This window comes from Lytechinus variegatus, chromosome 18 (assembly GCF_018143015.1).
Source record: "Lytechinus variegatus isolate NC3 chromosome 18, Lvar_3.0, whole genome shotgun sequence".
Taxonomy (NCBI): Eukaryota; Metazoa; Echinodermata; class Echinoidea; order Temnopleuroida; family Toxopneustidae; genus Lytechinus; species Lytechinus variegatus.
In genome coordinates, this window is record NC_054757.1 from 1889998 (window position 1) to 1912735 (window position 22738).

A 22738-nucleotide genomic window follows, 5' to 3' on the forward strand; every position below is an offset into this window, starting at 1 on the left:
AAAAATATCTCGTATTAAATATAGCCATCTTAAATATGTTAAGAACTTTTATTCCTGTTACTTCTCTGCTTACATTATATTCTTCTCTTAAATATATATCAACTATGGGATCCTTGTCTGGGGCAATACAACCACAATTTACTCAACAAATTATTATTATTACAAAAAAGCCCTTCGTATTGTTTCATTCTCACATCCCCGTTCTCACACTGATCCACTTTTCCTTGATTATAAAATTTAAAACATTCAAGACTTTACCGATTTCAGCTGGGACATTTTATGATTATGTACATATATAAGATCAATATGATTCTTTCTGGATTTCATGATATGTGTTTTCAAGAATAACAGATATCATAGGTATCCTACCAGAGTCACGCGCCGATAACTTTCATCTACCTATGCTAAGAACTCGTTTTGCTCAAAATACTTTTATTTCCACCGACCCAAAATTTTGGAGTTCCCTCCATAAAGATATTCGAAAGGCCCCCTCCATACACTCCTCTAAGAGATAACTAAAAATATTTTGTGTTGCTGTCATACCAAAATGAAAGTAATTAATTAATTTGTATATTTTTAGTATCGTCTAAGCACGCTATAGTCACATTCTCTTTGATCCACGTCTGCACCCTCTCCATGCTCTCCCCCCCTCTCTCCCTCTCTCTTTCTCACCCTTTCTCTCGACATATCAATCTGTGTGTGTGTGTGTCTCCCCCCCCACTCTCTACCTACTTATCTTTGCCCTAGTCTCTTCCTCTCTCGCCCCCTTCAGTACTTTATTCCTTCTCTCTCCCCTCTATTCTTCGTCATGTCTGTTTTCTTTCGTGCTTTCAGTATCGTCCCTTATTTCCGTCATCTCATTATTATTTCTCGTCATTACTCATCATCTTATTTCATTTCCTATTATTTTATTTTTGTATTCATAAAAGTGGTATTTCCAAGCATTTTGACAAAAAAAGTAATACTTAAAGGACAAGTCGACCCAACAAAAACTTGATTTGAATTAAAAGAGAAAAAATAAACAAGCATAGCACTAAAAATTTCATCAAAATCAGATGTAAAATAAGAAAGTTATGACATTTAAAGTTTCGCTTATTTTTTAACAAAACAGTTATATGAACAAGCCAGTTACATCCAAATGAGAGAGTCGATGATGTCACTCACTCACTATTTCTTTTGTTTTTTATTGTTTGAAATATGAAATATTTTGATTTTCTCGTCATTGTTATGTGAAATGAAGTTTCATTCCTCCCTGAACACATGGGGAATTCCGTTATTTTAACATTTTGTGCTTCAGGCAAGGAGGTCCTAATCATCAAATTCTTAAAAATTGAAATATTGTATAATTCAAACAATAAAAAACAAAAGAAACAGTGAGTGAGTGACATCATCGACTCTCTCATTTGGATGTAACTGGCTCGTTCATATAACTATTTTGTTAAAAATAAGCGAAACTCTGAAATGTCATAACTTTCTTATTTTACATCCGATTTTGATGAAATCTTCAGCATTGTGCTTGTCTGATTTTTCTCTATTGATTCAAATCAACATTTTTTTGAGGTGGACTTGACCTTTAAGTAATACTTATTGTATTTTCTATACACATGCGAATGAGTCCCCAATTCATTGTTTGGCATTCATGTTATCTTTCAGGGGATACACACTTTACAAGCAACGTTTTAGTGGATCCCCTCATTTCCATACAAGATTTGGTTAAAACTGTTTTACAAATGTTTTGGAATTTAAAGTTGATTTGTAATAATTGTAATCACAATTGTATTTGCTTATATATATCATGTATGTTCGATTGGTATTCGTTTATCTCCCATGCTCGGGGAGGCATAATTCTTTAAACAGTTTACTGTTGTCATTCTAAACTTTCAAAAATCATTACATTACCAAGATTTCTAGATTACCCTTTAAACCTCAAATAAATATGATTGTTTTGTTGAATAAATGGGTTTTATTGCTTCCTTTCCAAAAACATACACGCCATTTTTGAAGATTTATAAAACAAGGGGGACGACGAAGGACGAGGATAAATACCTCACCCAAAATACTTGCAAGTCGACTTGTTGAACCCAGGTCACCGAACTACATGACCAGTGCTCTTCCTAATGAGCAATAGCGCCATCTGGTGTATGTGTCACTCACACCATGAAAAGCGAATTCAAACCGATCTAAGGTGATATGTTGTATTGTATGTCACATTATCGATCGGTCTGGATGTTTTTCAGTTTGTGTAAAATGCAGCATTATTCAGCTATTAAAACAGATTGATATCTTCCGTTATGATTGTCTGCGGTTCCACAGAAATATTTTAAGTAAGAATGCAAAAATAGTAAATTATATTTTAGACGGTATCAATCAACAATAAGAATACCGTAGCTAATATTGGTTAGCCACTTTCTGTCTAGTTATGAATAACAAACCAGAAGTTTCTCATTAATCTAAAATGGTACCTCTGTCCATCCCAAGAGACTCACGAGAACTTATTCAACAAATTAGACTTTTTAAAGGACAAATTCACCTTTTATTCAATCAGGGCGACGGAAAGGGGGAGGGGTGCCAGGGTACTTGCCCCCTAAAAAAAATCCCCGTAGGAAAAATACCCCTTTTTCAAAATGAAATACCCATTTGAAGTAAAACATAATACATTTTAGGTTAGAAAATCTCAAAAATATTTTTGCTCGCGCTTTGCACTCACATCAATTATTATTTTTTAAGGTACTCATCCTGTCCATGGTTACAAAATGCTTATTAAGTGCAGTTTTGAGGATGGAATATTATACCACTTTGGCTCGCGTTTCGCGCTTGCATCAATTATTGAATATTAAGGTATTTTTGTTCCTTGTCGGGGGCCGGTTTTCAAAGGGAGGGGGCTTAGCCAAAAGTGTGTGGGAGGGCTGACCGTGCAAAAATTCACAATCATGGTAATTTTTACGTTTTTGTACATGGTTTTGGAAAAAAGTGGGGGGGGCTTCAGCCCCCCCCTCCGTTTCCGCGGCCCCTTATGTTACTAAAAAGAAATGCGAAGAATGTCCAGTTTTCAGGTTGGAGTATCACAAATTATCAGCTCGCGCTTCGCGCTCGCATTATTCGATTTGTGAGATATGTATCCTATTCATGAGTCACTAATGCAACAGTCTTTGATAGGTTCCTTTTCTGGTCAGTATATTAAAAGTTTCAGCTCACTCCTCGCGCTCGCGTTGATTCTTTGATTAGATATACATCTTTTTCATGATTACAAACACTGCTCGGAATGTTAAATTCATTTCTTATTACATGAACTGTCCAGAATTGATTCAGAACGTGGGTGGCTTGTCAGTGAGAACTTAAAGTGAATATTTACACTTTATTAAAGATGGGACATCTCATCAAGTATGTGAAATAACCATTTAGCAAAAGCTTCCTAATCAGAATTACGAAAAATTGACCATTTCAAATTTCATTAAAAGAAATATTATCATCGGCACTCTGTCTTCTTTCCACTCTCTTCTCCATTTTCTCAAATAATTACAGTTTTGAGAAATCAAGTAAATATCTATATGCCGTAATTCTTTAAAAATTTAAATCCGATTTTAGTGATTTTTCTTTAGATTGAAGCTTGCCTTTATCTGTTTTTGTTTATTCATACCAACGCGCTGTAGGGGCAGACTTGGCCTTTAACATTTAACTAATACGGAAGTACTTGACCTTTAAAGCGTCAATGTCAAACCGGGTAAAGACAGCTTAAATCAAGCGAGTAATTATATCCTTAGACGTGTTAAGAGAGGAATGGACAGATTTGTCTACAAATTATAGTCTTCTCTTCATTCACATTGTTTCTTCTTCCTCTATTTGTTTGTTTATATCATCCTCTTATTATTTTTCTTCTTCTTCTTCTTCTTTTCCTTCTCCTTCTTTTTCTCCTCTTTCTCTTCCTTCACCTTCTTCTTCTTCTTCTCCCTTTTCTTCTCCACCTTCTCCTCCTTCTCCTCTTACCCCTCCTCTTTTTTTCTTCTTCTTGCGTGTATATAGGGTTAAAGTTTCTTAGTCACTGGAGAGCAAGTCTTACACTCTAAAAAAGGATTGGTCAAAATGACCAATCTGTTGGTTAATATGTGTCCGACCGATAAAATTGGTCAAAAGCAAACCAAATTATTGGTTCAAATCGACCAAAATTTTGGTTGATATTGACCAATTTTATCGGTCGGACACATATTAACCAACAGATTGGTCATTTTGACCAATCCTTTTTAAGAGTGTATATAAAATGGAAATCTACTTTCTGGGATAATATTGTCATGATATTAAAATGTCATATTTCACCCTTTCCTTTTCTTTTAATTTCTTTTCTCCGCCATCCCGCCCTTGATCGTAGGATTTTTTTTTGCAGAGCGGTTCAAGTGCCCTAAGCCCCTCCCCCATATATGCCGATGGACCCTTATACTTTGATTATCATGTTAGTTGCTTGTATACATGCTCTTGATCAAACAAATCAGTCAAATTGACTAGACCAGAAGTCAGCTGGGTGCAACTGATATGGTAATCACTGATAGTCACATTTCTGACATATATTCAGAAATAACTCTGTTCTAGTAAAATGCGACTAGAAAGTAGTTAAATATGACTAGAATAACAGTTGCACCCAGCTGACCCTATTAACTAGTCATTTTTGACTGATTTGTTGTTAGAGTGAACAGTAAAAAAAAGGTACGTTGCATATTTCAAACAACAATTTGTTGATTTTTTTTCTTGAAATTCTGTTTAAACTCTTTTAAACAACTTATCTAAAACTTCAAGCAGTAGTTGTTGAGTGGTGGGCTTAAACAACATACTTTTGAATTTTAAATAGCGTTTTTACAGTTTACGAGATGAGGACCTTTAATTCCGTGCACAGGTTAATATCAGACACTCCAACATGATGGTTTTGTCATTTTAGGTTGCCCTTGCTGTTCTTCAATAGCCTACATAGCTTATAGTTGACAAACCTGGCTGGCCTTTCACTGACTTAAAGGGATGGTCCAGGCTGGAGATATTTATATCTAAAAAAATAGAGTAAAATTCACCAAGCAAAAGGCTGAAAATTTGATCAAAATCGGATCACAAATAACAAGTGTTATTGAATTTTAAAGATTTGCATTATTCCGGTGAAACACTTCTAGGCATGTCTTTATGAATATTCATGATAGGTGGGCTGATGATGTCATATCCCCACTTGTTCTTTAGCATTTTAATATATAAAATCATCATTTACACATGTATGACAAAATGAAATATTTATGATTTCATGTCATAACATAAGAATAGGGAACTCGGAGATGTGAGTCATGTGACCTCATCAGCCCACCTAATGAATATTCATGACGATGTGCATATCACTGTTTTCACAAAATATTGATAAACTTTAAAATTCAATAACTTCGTTATTTGTTATCCGATTTTGATGAAATTTTCAGCATTTTGCTTTGTAAATTTTACTCTTTTGATTTAGATACAAATATTTTCAGCTCGGACCATCCCATTAATTATTTTGTTTCCAGGTAGGTTCATATTTCATTTCATAGAGGATGGATGGCTACCAAGGGGAGATGATGATGAAACGAATGGGATTTATGGTCAGCGAAATTCAAGAGATTGGAGAAAAAAGTATGTATCATATCAAGGAGTAGTGTAACCCTATTATGGGAACAATAAATAAAGATCGATAACCACAAAGTATTTTTTAAAAAGAATGTGCCTCACTAATCTTCTGTAGATAATCCTAAATACAGGCCAAATATACAAAACTTGTGGCCTAAATGGCGCTCGGTGGCCCAAGTTTTTCCATCATCAAGATCAAGTACGGTTGAATTTACTGAGCAGAAACCCTAGATAGGTGTACTCCGCAGGTGGCACATGCATCATGTATAACTTTCAGCAGTTCCCATTCCAATAAATATATTTATTTCGTAAATACAACATAGCAGCATGGACTATTATAGCAGAGAACATTATCTGGTATGGCTGCAGGCAACGGGGGAGGGGCAGTTGCCCCCCTCCCATAAATTTTGAAACTTTCATCAAAAGTATCCACGAATCCTTCAATTTCACTTTACAATATGCAATAGCGTCCAAATAACAAGCTCGGCCGCTTCGCTCCCTCGCTTTCATTTTTTCATGAACAAAAATTAAGGCTCGGGCAACCACTGCACCCCCCCCGGAAAAAAATGTCTGTGTACGGCTATTCACATGTCGAATGGGCTTAGAGTTCACAAAGTATATAATTTGTACCTCTTATGGCGTCACGTCGATTGGACATCCCTGTTCCAAAAGGTTCCATGTGCTCATGATGCTGGAAGAAACTTTGTGGAACAGGTAGGATGGAAAGTGATCTCTTGTTTGATTTAAAAAAATATATTTTGGAGAGAGGATGGTGGAGGGGAGTGAGGGGGGAGTATAGACAAGAGGTCGTAAAGTTTATGTTTTCCCCACAAAAGATCGACCTTACACTACCATTGGGATAATGAGCGAAAGAAAACTGGAGATGAGAGAGAAAGGGGGGGGGGGCGGCGAAAACATTTTTTTTAGAGTGTGTGTGGAAAAGGAGCGGGAAGTGGAGGGCAAAACGAAATTGTGGGGGGATTATTCTGCACTTTTACATTATTTTCCAATATTTCGGGATGGGAGGCCAGGGAAGGGGGGCACAGGTTCCAACGGGGGGGGGGGGGGCAAAACCCCCTATGCCCCTCCCACCTGGTACCACCTCTGGGTGAATGAGAAGGAGAGAAGACCATGCTTGAGAGAAGATGTTCATGCAGTTGCCATCTGGACTACTCCTGCTGACTATGCGTGAATTATAACAGTTCACTTTTTGCCCTTCAAAAGTTTTTTTTCCTTTCGCACCCGCGAAACCCTCGCAAGCTCGCACTGCGAGCGAAACACGAGAACGGACGCTCACGCATCAATCCCATGCACACCCGTTCTCTGTACATCGCACAGTACTCCGTAGCGTACCATCGGGATGGCATCAGTGGTCGAACCGGTGCTACTCTAACACATCATATAAATACTTTGGGCTCAGGGAGCCATCATCACTACAACTGAAAACATTCGTCAGGTTGAAACTTGGAAAGTTATAACTTTGGACTACACCTGTTGGATTCTCATTTCTTTTAAATCGACGTTTTTCCATCCGTGGTTTATCAAGCGGAATATCACAGACACTGAACTTAAATATTTTTTTGTTGATGGTGCAATTTACTACAGCAAGTCAGTATGGGAATTATCGGGCAGAGTGCAAGGGTGGTCATTCTGTGTATGACCGTGGGAATCACATTAATGAGTGATAACTCAGTGGTGAGTATTGATCCTTCTAGAACCATTATTGTGTTAGGTCATTGGTATATTGACAAGCTGCAAACAAACAATGATGTTAGATTTTATTACATGCTTTTTTGTTGTTCGGCGAATGTAGATGAGGATTTATGTAATTCTAAACTGTCTGTATCACAACCATCAGTAGTAGTAGCAGGTCCATGATCAAAACATAGAGCTATTAATACAACAGATAGTTTCCTTTTCGCATCTCCCTGTAGTACTAGTAGAGCAAAAGTTTTAGCTTCATTCCATTTGTCATTTCTGAGTGCAAATATAGGATTTTGTCTGAATGTCGTGCTCATTTAAGCATGGACAAATATCCGTGCTAAAACCTTAATTTTCAAACTGCAATGATCTCAGTAGGTCTTCGAACAGGTCATGTCTTGATTGCTTACCACTTTCATGAGTTTACCATAGAGCTATAGCTAGCTCCATGATTTTACATATATGCTGCCAATTCAAGCTTGTTTCCATAGCATTCATAGGTCTCCTCCAAGTAGGCCCTAGATCATTCCCCGTATTCTAAACCCAACTTATGTTAACCATGTTAGCCAAGCTGAGTTCATCTGGGCTGGAAATATGGGATATTGGTGTGTCAGAAGATTTGCACTGTATTCTTATGTTGTGTTCACTGGGTGTCTTTCCTTTCCTATGCTTTAATAATTAAGAAAATTATTGTAATTGTAATTATCTATTCGAGACGGTTTACAATGATTTGAGTGTCAAATATGGCTATATTGGTCATCTACTTGCAAGGATTGGTGTCACATTATGTGGAAGCAAAATTATTATGCTTCGTTTGTTGTCAAGACCAGTACGAGGTTTCTTTTTATCTTTGTATTGGATTGGAATATAGTAGCTAGCTAAGACCTCCACGGCAATTGGTACATATTCTTTAAGAGGCAAGCGTGTTAAACCACCACTGGCCTAATCAACAACAGCAACAACAGCAACATAAACTATTAAGTTGAACAAGAGTTCAAATTATATGTCATTACATGACGAAAGGATCAGATTTTTTTCAAAATATACAACACCAGTTTAGAATCAAACCAATGTTGTTTTAACGCTGATTTTTGTTTAAGCGCCTGCCTAGTGTTAGCTCAAAACAAAACTGGTATTGTTTCAGCATTCTGTGGTGTTTTACTTTATATTGGACTAGTGTTGCATTTTAAAAGTAAACGCCTGTGATTATACAGTCTGTAAAGGAGATTTAAAAACCCGACAGGTCTAGGAAGCAGGACTGCTAGGAAGGCATGTATATACAAAATGCTATACTGTACACGTGTTAATGAAAGTAATCTTGATAATCATCCAAACATATGTTCGTCTGGTAGTATACAACTTATCTATTGTGACATTTGTGAAAAAATCCATATGATTTATTAGAAATACAAAAAGGAAATCAGAAATAGAAAATCTTCCGAAAACTAATCTTGACCTACTGATCGTGGGCCCCCGCTGTGCAGCGCCAGATCGACGAGGCTCTGTCCTTTTAATCGTTGCCAGGATTTGATTTTGAACTCCCGACCTACCGGTTGTGAGGCGGACCCTCTGCTACTAGTAACTGAGCCAACACAGAGGTGAATAATTGCGATAATTAATTAGGTTATCGCATTCTCTAATTAACAAAAAAGAGAGAAAGTCTAGTCCATAATCAATCAGGTGTTTCTTTGGATGAATCAAAGGAAATCCGATTATGTAACCAGTCTTGTCGGCTCCGAGGGGGTTTGATTTCCTCTTGATTATAGGTCGTCTAGATAAACCAAATCTTTTTTTAGTCTAGTCCAATTTTGTCTTATGCCGATTCGTAACAAATTTTTAGCTCTTCTCCCAGTGGGAACTGCACAACATAGTGAAATCCATTTTAATTTGTCGAGCGCCTGACAAATGGCAGAATGTCCCGTTTGTATTTTAAGTCTTTGGTGTGACTCGTCCGGGGATCGAACCCACGACCTCCCTTTCATGAGGCGGGCGGTCTACCACTGAGCCACCATGCCCGGGATAACAATGATATATGTTTTATTATTACTACTAGAACTATCTGAAGATTACCTATTCGGAATTAATGCGGTACCCTGTATGGCTGCTAGAAATATAATGCACAAGGACATTTTTTTCTCAAATGTTTGCCATGCCAAATGCATTGTTGTGTTGGATTGTTTCACTCTCTCAATTGCTACAAAGTTCGACATGTGGGCACTTCGAGGAAACACCTGAAAAATGGATGAAGGTTCTGCTTGGGAGAGGTGACTACCGGGGATCTTTATCACAAATGAGTTTACAATTTAGTCATGATCGTGACAATGATAATGATCCGTTACAATGACGGTCCCTACCGCAACGAGACCCTGATAGAAATCACCTGAATATATTATTAGCAAGGATCATTTTATTTTTAGTTGACACTCATGAACTGATTGATAGTTGGTCATGGACTTGGGGATTAGGTACAGGTGGAGAACTACTCATTCTTTTCGATCTCGAGTCATGTTGCTCGAGTCGATGTAAACAGAACTTGCCATGACTACCAGTGGATGTGGCGTATCTGGAAACCTTGTCAGAAGGGCAAAAATGAAAGCACACTCAAAGATATTTTTGAGCTGGCTTGTCTATTTTGAAACCTTTTAGGTTTTCAAAGAAGCAGAAAATGGTTCTATACAGTCCTTGAAAACAATTGATGAGAAACACTTCAAAGTTCTTTATACAATATTTGGGGCTATTGATAGTGTAAAAACACTTTTGTAAAGGGTCGTCCGACTGTCCGACAGGTTGTCAGATGTGACAACGTTCCATGGTAATGTTAGTTTTGTTTGGCCGAGAGGCACATGACTGAAAGTTACGATGGAAACTGTCGGATAAAACAAACATTGTCGGATAACATATCAAACAGGCCCCCTAAAAGATCGCCCCCCCAAAAAAAAAAGGAGAAGATTTTCTAAGAATTAAAGCAGGGCTTGCCTGTATGAGCATGGACCTACTGGTATGAGGCATGTAACCAAGTCCATGATATAATACTGGTCAGTGTTTCTGAGTGTGATGTCATACTTTGTGGGTCACTGTGTGAGCGGTATTCTCAAATGGGAATGAAAGTACCCTAACCCACGTATAAAATCTTTGTAAAATTGGTAACGATTTGGTAACCGGTCGCTTAGCAACGCATAAAGCGTCTCAATATCTGCGATCGGAAGTTTAGCCTAGATTTGAATTGGAACGATAAACTACATCATCACACTCATTTCCTTATTATGTTCTTCTAAGTCAAGTTTGTTATAGAGTCGATATTCGCCTGTTAGTAGTCAGTATTCGATTGTCGATACAGCGTACAGAAAGGAAAATGCATTAAAAAGATTTGCGGATTATTAATAGTACAATTAACTGTCTACATCTGCTGTTTTGGGTTGAATTTCATACGTATACTTTGTTTCGGGTTTTGTTAGGAGAAAGACATTACTTTACTGTTGTTTATGATGCAGTAAGTAGCAGTAATATCAACGATACTGACTCCAAATGTACCAAAATCAACCAATAATATGCTATTCCAAATAAACTGCTTTATCATGTTTATTGGTAAGTATCGGTTTAGTTGGGACTGTAGCGTTTGTTAGTCTCTTTCTGTTACAAAATTGATCATGAATGATAATTATTTTCACCTAACAACTGCAACCAACAAACACTTCTTTTAAGATTCGATAAGATGAAGGAATAGCCACTCCCAACCAACAAACGGTATAGTGTAAAATGACATAATGGGGGTGGAGGATTAAAATTGGGGGCTTCGTTTCCTAGCAACGACCCTAACATTACCACCTTTTATGAAGGTGAAAATATCGGAAGTCTAGTCTGAAAACAATGAAATAAACTAAAATTGGGATGTGTTGTAGGCAGCGAGGGACACAGGTTGTTGATTATTTCCTGTTATTATAAATTGATAGATTTTTAGGCGATGAAACGAAAACATAAAATCATATTAAAAAGTTCAATTCTTGATTTATTGCCAATGTCTTGCAACCAGACACACAAGCTAATTTCGGCTAAATTTTGCAAGTCAGGGAAACGTTAATTTTAAAAAAGGAAAGAATGCACTCAGTTTACACGGAGGAACAATGATTTAATCACCAAATCTAATTTGATGGGAATCTGATGTTAGTATTGACTCAATGTTACGTATTATGTAATTCATTTCCTAACATCAAAAGATGCCTAAGTTGTCAACGACATGAGAACTCAATCTTCACACACAATCGATGACAAAGTCGACAGACATAACAGCGGTATTTTATCTTGTTGCTCTGACTGAAAAGCATTTGTATTGCTCTATTTGTGTCTGGGGGCGTCGTGGTCTAGTGGCTGCGAGACTCTCGTCTTTCAATCTGAAGGACGTGGGTTCGATTCCCAGCCATCCAGGTGAGGTGAACTGGTATCCGATATATATAGGAAGAAATTCCATGACACAGTCTGGGCATTACAGTATAGTAGATACTAATGTACCATTATTGACAATTGTATATTTCGTTATGTTCAATAACCGTGTTAATGCTTATTGGAACTTAAAGTGATTGGTTAACATTGGTTTGACTTTTAAAAAATCTGAGCTAGAAGGTCACACTTGTCACCTGTGTCTGTGATATGTTCCAAAAATGAAGCCCAGAAAAAATTGCGTTCGAAAATGATTATTTAGTGCTTCAAAAATTGAAATATAAAGTGACCGGAAACACCATCTTAATTTCATCCCATACACTTATGTGTATTATTTAGGTGTCTATAAGACGCCTGTTTACAAAATCGAGGTTTGCCTTGTAGTTTTGGCTTTTCATTCTCAATAATGGTTGTTTTCAGGGTTTATTAGTTCTAATACATGCACTTGTACACATGTTTCATCTTGGTTTGAAATTTTTTTAAATCAGCTGCTCACAAAGTTAAACAATACCTTTAACATGCTTAATGAAGAACTATAGAATATTAATACTGATGTTATTTATTGGAAAAAATACCTTTTAAATGTATCAATATTATTTCAGAATGTATCCCGAATTCATAATCATCTTAATTATGATGTAAAGAATCCACCGGAAACCCGACCTGTCAGATGTTCTAAAAAAGGGAATTTTTCAAATTTGATTGGTTTATACATTGTTTATTTCATTTCAAATGTATTAAAATGACAAAATAAAGAAATGGGTATAGAATAAAGTATACAAAATGAAAACATCAAAATTGCTTCACGATGAGATAGAGAGCATGCATTGTCATGAATTTGCTGAATATTTGAACTATGTAAGTTGATTGTTACATCTAAATGTAATTCACATATAATCATCCGTTTTTCCGATAAAATGAAATTATATAAAAGTGTATATCATATACCTATTTTCGATAGTTCAGTTATTACAATGACTATAAGGAGCGCACAGGCTTTCTTCCATGACCTGTATCATAATTATAATCTGTATTTCATCGGAAAAGTGCACTTTGGATTGATCCCCGGCACTCATCGAATGTTTCCGGAAATTCCGTTTTACTTCGGAAATGATCGTGTCCCTCTGCACGAGTTCATCCGAAGGTTGATTTGATAGTGAATCTCTTCAGTGTACCTGATCATGATCATCAGTGGCATATCCAGAGCGGGGGGGGGGGGGTCATGGGGCTGCACCCCCCCCCCCCCTTAATAAGCTGCCAATGTAATGTTATAAGGAAAATTAGTGATTAGTGAAAATTATCTTTTGTGTGTGGGGTGTGTGATTTTGTTTCTTTATTAAAAGGACTGATCAACTCCTCCCCACCCTTTACAATGAATGTTTGGCTCCCTTCCTGACTGTATAGCCTATATCACTCGTCAGTTACACTGTATATCACTATATGTGCCGCCAAGTTTTGCGTATGATGTCTGCAAACATACGTGAATGTAGACATATACGATATTTATATTGATTGAAAATGAAAGTTATACAATTGAGGGTTGTTCTGGCAGTAAGTTGAGATAACTCGACAAGTGAAAATGATTTCCGATTAAAAAATACAAACATGTAGTAACATAACATTACAAATCAAATTATCATGAATATATATTATTTACAAAGCCTGTCAATCGTGATATAATCATAAAGGTTACATTATTAAACGATACTACCTCTTCTGCCCTTGTCAGAATAAACAGGAAAGAAGCAAAAGCGACAGGTAAGCATATTTTGATAAGATTAAAGAATACCAGTATAGCTGTTATACTATTACCGCAATGACAAAAACATTTAGCCTACTAAAGAGATGATGAGTAACTATGTGGGCCAACTTGATCGTAGGTCGAAAATTAGAAATTGTAACCGAGGACAGTCACACGAAAAACACCATACAAGACCTATCACTGCTAAATACGTTACTTTGAATTATCAATTTAGAACCGCTGTCATAAGTGTGACTGCATCCAGGGGTTCTCTATCAGGGGGCTTGTCACCTCGTGTTACTCCAAACGTTCGTCCAATGCCCATTGCATCTGGTCGACTAATAACAAGGGCGGTATGTGGGTATTTTGATCGGGGGGGGGAGAAACACCTATAATAGATGAACCATTTGAATCGTATTTTATTTTCGCATTACGGGCATTATACAGTTCGGATGGCCGATCCATTTCATTTATCTGTATATCAAGATTACGAAACTAAATGTGAACTTTGGAAAAGGAAATAAACCAAAATAATGGCATAAAAATCACCCCCACTGTCTTACTCCTGTTTAATACCCTTTATAAGCAGGGTGTTCCCCTGTCCAAATGCTACCATTTTGGTAAATAATCAGAAGGGGACTGACGTCCCCCTCCCCACCCGATATCCCCGCCCCTTTCTGCTATCAGGGGGTAGGAAACCAGAGGTGACTTGGTCGGGGGTGATATAGGTCATTGTTATAAGCTACAGTTACACAGGTAAGACCGACTCCAGACCGATCAAAGCTAGATGGGTTATATCAAATGACATGCGATCGGTCTGACTGGGGTTTGTACGGTTGGTGTGATGGTAGTGTAAGCATTAGGGGATAATTATGCTCGTTTGATGAATAAAATTTGAAGAAATTAATTTTCTTGTGCTAGATCATGGAGATGTCAAGAGTAAATTGTGCCGTGTTGTGGCATGTGGTATTATTTAGGCCTACTACAAAGAGGTTAGGGTGAAGTAGGTCACCCTAGGGTGACACGACATCTGATCCGGCGACAATTGCTCTGGGCTTTATTTCGTATACATGATGGTATAAGATAAAGGGTTGAGATTAGAATAGGGTTTCATCATGTTGGGTGTAGGTTTAAAATATAGGGTATAGTGTTAAATCCATGGTTGAAGTTGGTCATTCCATTAATGTGTGGAATTTACAGGGGAGCAATTGTCGCCTGAGAAAATGTCATGGAACCCATCGTAGCACTATATTCTACATGTACTAGATAAATTGGACATTTTCAGCGCCTAGTCTTGTTAAAATCGAACTGTATTGGTTATGTATTTTTGTTCCTCGAGACTTATTCATGACATTAGGTATTTTAAGAATCATTTTACCAAACAAACAAATGAATGAATGAGTGAATGAATGAATGAGTGAATATATGAATGAATTGATGGATTAAATGATTAATGGGTGGATGAGGAAACGACAGGGTGAATGCATAATTAATTTATGAAGGATGGTTGAATAAATGAATGAATGAATGGTAGTAGGATCCAAAAGTTATTCATAAATATCACACATTGTTATAAACAAACTTTGACATTGAAAAAAATGAAAGCATAGCCATTATCATTGTATAAGAGAATGAAATGATCTGTTTTACAAGTTTGAGTGAAATAATGTGAAATAGTCAGGCGACTCAGACCTGAATGCATGTCATCATTTCACATATAAATTCACTTGCACATATATTTGCGTACTATAAAGACATTAATTTGGCATCAACCAGCACCAGTATGACCAGTAGGCTAGCATTCAGAGCGCATCAACATGATCAAGCTACAGAACGCAACTGTCAATGGCTGTCACTTCTAGCATATGTTGTGATCTATACATGTCTTTATGATAGAGGTTGTCTGAAGTAGATGACATGCGGGAGAGATGTGTCAATTCTGATTAGGTTCATATTGGGATAAGGGTGGTTTACATCATGAGCGAAATTCAGCTCTGTAAAACTTGAGGTGTTAAAATTGACACCAGGACCCCGTAACACTACTTATCAACATCAGTGTTAAATGAATGATGTGATCAATTATGTACACCGGTGTTAATACCACAGTGTTTACTGAAAACAATTTCTCCCGGTTCTAATTATAAATGTGCTGGCCGGTTTCTGCACAAGAACAGAACAGAGAGACGACAAGATAAAACAAAAGGTATGGATGCATTTTCATGATAACCTGTGCCAGATTGAAATATTTTGTTAAGAATCAAAAGACTAAAGGAAGAGTATTTAAATAAATTTGAACCTGACTCGAATTGCAGAATAAGTTTTTTTTAGATGAAGGTAGCTTTGACAGATAATAAATACCATGGTAACGGGGCAAAACAGCCATTTAAAAGCACGGTTTCCAATATCTACCATCATTTTTTGTGAGTGAATAAAAGTAGACCCATATGTGAACCAGACTTTATTTCATGTATAGAAAGAGGATGAAGCTGTGAATCTAAAGTTCCAATGAGCTGCGTGCCCTCAGTCGTGAGTTAGTCTGCATTGCAAACCCTTCACTCGAGTTAAGAGTCTGAATATGCAGCCTATAATGCCTTGTGTGCTGAATGCCCTCTCGCTCAGGAATTGAATTGAAACAGCAAGTTTTGTATGTGCTAGTCTGTGCCTGCAGCCTTTTTTTTTGGGGGGGGGGTGGAATTTAAGTTTTGTGGGACGTAAAGACGGGTTGTGTGTCTACATTTCAATCTGGTAACTTGCAGAAGATGAACATTATATCATTGTTAATAACCCTTGGTGAGATCTTTTTTCCATCCACCCTCCCAATAAATTAACCCCTGATTGGTCCGACATTGACTTCTGCCCACACGCATGAACTGTGAAAGGCATTTATTTATATAACATATGAAATGACGAATGGCGACATCTAAACGAAAAACATTTATAGGGCTCTATAAACTATAAGCCTACCCCGCTTCTAGACATAGGGCTACACCAACACGGTCACCCCCCCCAAGCAGGTTTGGCACAGCTAGGGGGTGTATAGGCAGGTCACTCAACCCTGACCGACCGACCAGTGGCATGTATTTCTCTCTGTACAAGAGTGTGTCAAATGCAACACATTAGTGCTGATTGCTGTTAACAAAAATATTTTGTCTTGACATATTTATAACTTTTCTTGTAAAAGTGCATGAGATGTACAGGTATAACACTACATTACATATCTACCACACCTTAGCCATTCCCCTTCTTGAGCACCTCTCCACCAAGATCCACAGGGCTTTGTTATAAATCCTGTAAGAAGAGGCGCAATGACTGGCTTTGGGAGACTTTACCCCCATTGTTCACCCATCTGCACCTGCCCATCCCCTCTCCTCCTCACCCACCCTAGATTCGCTAGGATTACCAATCCAGTAGGGTGCAATTACCGGTTGACTTTTCCTCCAGCGTGGACACATATGTACCTGTCCCATCTCCTGACCCCTCACACCCCTCCACCGATATTCATCTCGGTCTTATGGGTCTTATGAATCTAATAAGGTTGCAATGAGTGGTAGCACATCTGTACCTGCCCGACCCCTTCACCTCCTCACCCCTCCACCAAGATCCAATGGGCTTGTAGGGGTGCAGTGACTGGTAGACTTCACCCCCATTGTGGACACATCTGTACCTACCCCATCCTACCTCCTCACCCCTCACCAAGATCCAATGGGCTTGAAGGGGTGTAGTGACTGGTAGACTTCACCCCCATTGTGGACACATCTGTACCTACCCCATCCTACCTCCTCACCCCTCACCAAGATCCAATGGGCTTGTAGGGGTGCAATGCCTGGTAGACTTAACCCCCATACATGCCATAGTAGATATATCTGTACGTATAATCATTTTACCTCCAGTCCTCAACCCTCCACCAAGATCCATTGGGTTTCTAAATTTCATCGGGGTGCAGTGACTGGTAAACTTTACCCCCCCCCCATCGTGGATCCGTATCAGCCCCATCTCTTTACCTCCTCCCCTCCACCAAAATCCAATTATCTCGTAGGGGTGCAATGACTGGTAGACTTTACCTCCAAAGTGGATCCATCTGTACCTACCCCATCCCTTTACCTCCTCACCCCTCCACCAAGATCCATTGGGTTTCTAATTTCTAAATCTTATCGGAGTTCTGTGACTGGCAAACTTTACCCCCCCCCCTTCGTGGATCCATCAGTACCTGCCCCATCTCTTTATCTCCTGACCCCTCCCGTCCCTCCACCGAGGTATAACAGGGGTGCAATGACTGGTAGACTTTACCCCCATCGTCCACACATCTGTACCTGTCGTTTGGCATTTATAGAATTAACACCTAGATCAGAGTCAAGGTGAGATCCTCTCCCTGGCATGACCCCTAAATTTGAACTGCTGATATTCTTATATATTCGTCTCAAAGACAACTCATCGAAAGTACGTATGTCTGTCATGAAATTATAGGTCCATGGGTATTCTATAGGGAATTGATAGGCCTGTATGCATGCTGTACCGGTATATGATAAGGACACGTTGTTTGGATTGGAGATGTGGTCTTTTTAATTAACAGACAAATTTCAAGTTCATCTGAAATTATGATTTATTTCAAATGAAACGGTTTGCCCTCATTTGAAACCTACATAAAATTGATAAGATGCGGTGCAATTTGAGTAATTCTAACATTATCTGAGAAGAAGTAAACGAAAATTTAAAGAAAATATGATGGAGAATAATGAAAGTATGAAAACAATTTTTAAAAGTGTTAAAAGCATGAAATGAATTGTTGCATTTAGAACATAAGAAAGAAATAATTAAGTAGCCGACCCAAGCTTACCATGCATAGAAAATTGAAATATTTACATCCATTCCTTTTATGTAAGAACATGTTTAATATTTATTTGTTTTCCTGAATGGATTATTCATATTTCATGTGCAGTAAGTGTGCACTAAATATCAGTCTATGGAATAGCCTTTGTAACGTATTCTGATAAGTGTATCTATATACAATTTTGATTGCTTGAACCATGCTTGAACAAGTACTTTCAAATAACGATCGAGGCAGGATGGTGACTCAAAACTATTTTAACAAATTTACTAACTTGGCTTTGACGGTTTATACTCATGTCGTGTAGCGGACAATTTCGTTATTTCCTAGAAAATTGTGTTATGTTTTTACATTGATTAAATTTTATAAAATGACGCGTAATTTTGGTTAACCGTTAGAACGTGTATTTTTTTAACGGATAAAACGTATAGCTTGGTGAACACCAAATCTATCGATAGAATTTATGTTGTATTGTAAGTAGAGATATCGTTTTCAGATCATGCAGATGCTTGATAGATCATTTCCGAGTGTAAGAATACCTATTTTGTCAAGAAAATTACGTTTTATGAATTGTCTTACAGACACTTTTACTTCGCACGCTAAGGCAATGGTATAATGTATAACAAAAATAAGGTACCATTATCATTCGATTTGATTTGATTTATTTAAATTTCCACATTTCAAAACAAAAACAAAGTATATACAAGTATAATATTTTTTTTAATATTACATAATAGGCAAATATTTTTTTCAAACATAATGAATAATGTACATAAATCATTATAAAATATCAACTGTACTGTGAAAATTATATCTATACATAATTAGTGAACATAATATATATATATATAGAGAAATGTGGGAGACCTCCATCTTAAGCTTGGAGCTTAAAAGTGATGGAGGCCTCGAAAGGAAAGGGGATAGAAAACCAGACTGTATATAGTGCAATAATCATGGAAATCGAAATTCCGTATTTCATGTATTGAAGAGACAATAGTCCATGAATTGTATTTGTTTCTGATGTTGTAACTTTTTGAAAAGGTATGACCAAAGACTGATGGGAATTAATTTAATATGAGATTGTTATCGTGATTCATTTTGTGATACACTCTGGTTTGTTACATCACTTGGACGCCCGGATAAGAGGTTTATTTACTCAGTTGGATACCTGGATGGAATATCCGGTTTGTTGCCTCAGTCCGATATATCCGACTGAGGCAACAAATATCGGTCTTAATCACTTTCTTGATATTCCATCCGGGTATACCCGATGGAATATCAAGAAAGTGATTAAGACGGGTTTCCTCTGTTGTTGGATAATACGAAACCTAAATGACATCATTTTGATTAAGTTAATAAAGGAATTTTCTTTTGGGGCAGGTGTTAAGGTACTTTGAGTGAGAAAATAGGAAATGTTGGTTATGTTGTGTAATACACCAGGTGGGGAGTCAATTAGATTCATTTTCTGCAATTTCTTGTCCGGATCGAATGTTCTACGACTTATTCATTATGATATTCCGGTTTCCTATGCCGCAGTTTTATATACCCCTTGGTTAAAGATACCCGGGTTGAAATCAGGAAATATTAAATAATGATTTTCTTTCTAATCTAATGTAAAAATCGAATCATTAAAAAACCGCATTGCCTTTTAGGGCAAGCACTTCTTTGAATGGGGATGACGGACGTTATTTTGTATTACAATGTTGTTGTTTTTTCTTAACAATGAAACAGGTGCTTAGATTTTAGTTTCATACATTTCATCTGAGTCTTATATCTTATTTAATTCATTTCTTAAGCGGTATACCAGTTTTCCAGATTATTGTGACAGCCGGAATAACATCAAATAAAAATGTATTCAAGAAAGAGGTGTCGATATCTACAATATGTTAAATATTTTATTAAAATCACATTTTTTTTTAAATTTCAAATAATCAATTCCCAAGTGCGTAGAAGATATAGGCCTATTTCATGGTATTATACACTCTAAAAATGGATTGGTCAAAATGACCAATCTGTTGGTTAATATGTGTCCGACCGATAAAATTGGTCAAAAGCAACCAAATTATTGGTTCAAATCGACCAAAATTTTGGTTGATATTGACCAATTTTATCGGTCGGACACATGTTAACCAACAGATTGGTCATTTTGACCAATCCTTTTTGAGAGTGTACAGAGGCAGGTGAGGAGTCAATTCAAAACCCTTTGTTGGATTTCAGTTTCCTTATAACATGTTTATATGTTTCATGTGATATGTGTTAATATCTCAACCATGTCAACGATTCAACTCATCAAAGTATGTCATTAGGCTAACCCTGATAAACAGTTAAAAATGGGCTTCCTTTTTAGCAGATACATGTATTATGTAAATTTAAATTACATTTGAACTGAATTGAGTCGCAATGTCATTGGATGATATGGATTTGGCATCAATCGCAAACATAAAGAAATATGATTCTGACATTTCCATGAAATTGAAATTAAAGAAACTAAAATGTTTACACGAGACAGATAGACAGTCGATACGTTATCTGATATTCCAATTTCTTGCGATGGACCAATAAATGATATTCCAGTTTTTTTTATAATCTGTTTCCTCTAAAAAAGGTAAAATTAACAAAAAAGGGAAAAGAAAGTGATTTACAATCTTTGAATAATATTGTTCTTCCTACGTGACATCTTCTTGACTTTTTAAAGGCAATATTTCTGAGTAAGCCTATCATTTGATTTTATTATTCTGCGTCTTTCCGATTTTATCTATGAAACAAGATGGACATTGAAAACTTGGTAAACAACAATTGTATTTGTATAAAAGTTCGTGTTCAAACTTTTGTGTTGATTATGTTGATGTCACTGATTTTTTTTGTACTTGTCTTAGGTTTAACATGTTTCCCCACAGCCACATACCTTTGCTAATTTCGGGAAGACCCCTTTATATATTTTCAATGATATGTTTTTATTCTTTAGTGATTGAATAATAATAATGATGCGTTAACAGTTTGAATGTTCGTTGTAATAGCTTGCCGGTGTCTTTAAAAGTGAATTTATCTTTAAATTGACCGCTAATGCGCTTTACGTGAGACTTTATCCACTGACAAATTCAATGTATCCATGACCTCATTTCTATATATATATATGTGAGAACATTAGTTGAGGTGGATTTTATTTTTCATTGGTACTGTCTCTATTAAGCTTCAAGGAAAGGAAAGTACAAGCACATTTTCAAAGGAATCCTTTCATGAATTCAGATAATCAGATTTAAAGTTAGAAAAATTAATATTGAGCACATTTACGAGAAATCTATTTCAAACTAAAGTGTAATAAGATTTTTTTGGGTCAAAGATACCAAGTACATTTAATTTATAATGAGCATGTTCGTGAGATACAACGCGCATAAAACATACTAAGAAGACAATAAAAATATGGAGAGATTATTTTTAAACCACTGACACCCATGATCCACCCCCTTTTCCACAAATTTAACATTCACTTTTTTTGTCGAAATTCTGTATGAGCAAATTTGCTGTGATTGAATAACAGTAATGATATAAAATGTTCTCCTCGGAAATGAATTATATCATTTCTGATTTGCGTTGGTATACGGGAGAAACCAACCGATCCGCACAGTCTGGTGCCAGTAAAACAATCCGGGTTTTAATTTCACCCGGCACCTGGAATGTTCGGTTAACCGCTTAGTTTACTTGTATGAGTACTAGCGGATTTTACTAACAAGGGTACCTCTTATTTCGGATAAACCGTCCAAGGGTTATATTTCTTGGTAAGACCGTATATCTGTTGACATGGTTGAGTCATCAATGGATGAAATTGTCATTTTCGGATAATTGTGGAATGACTCAGTTGTAGATGAGTATACAATGAATAGAATGGTCATTGTGCTCCAATCTCATCGATGACGTATGTGCAAACATGACAAAAATTAGATTTTAAAGAAGCGGTTTTATTTAGTCGTCGTGAAGACCACGAAATGTATGCTGGGATATCCGGGATAAAATTGGTTGGAATCGTCATCATTGTTGAAAATAAAAATGACGTTATCATATTTATTTGAAGTTTTACTTGAAGTCAGATAACTTTGCTTTCGTTTGCTAGATTTGATATCGTTCCAAGAAAGTGTCGGACTCTGAAATTGGAGAACCTTCTAAAACTTTTTTTTTTCTTTTAGTGTTTGTATTTCAAGAATATGAAGTATCTGTCTCATAAATTCTTGTTCAAGGGAATTATGAAAAATGAATATTTTTGGGGGGATTATGATGGTATCTTTAAAGATGATAAAACGTGATCCTGTTCAGAAAACAGCTGCCAAATTTGCTCAAAATTTAGTTTTCCTTTTTTGTCATTCATGACTAAATTCTCGATGGAATAATCCGGCCTTCGGATACATCCCTTCTTCCAT

General features: G+C 36.8%; 1 protein-coding gene across 3 annotated transcripts in view; it reads left to right on the top strand.

Annotated features, from left to right (window-relative positions):
- The first annotated feature begins 6953 nt into the window (after nt 1–6953).
- LOC121432030 (A disintegrin and metalloproteinase with thrombospondin motifs 3-like) overlaps nt 6954–22738 on the top strand; it is an 80558-nt gene continuing 64773 nt past the window's right edge. For all 3 annotated transcript variants that reach the window (XM_041629848.1, XM_041629850.1, XM_041629849.1), the window contains exon 1: nt 6954–7320. In XM_041629848.1, coding sequence (XP_041485782.1) covers nt 7240–7320 — 81 coding nt within the window. In that variant the 5' untranslated portion in view covers nt 6954–7239. The remainder of the gene's footprint in view (nt 7321–22738) is intronic.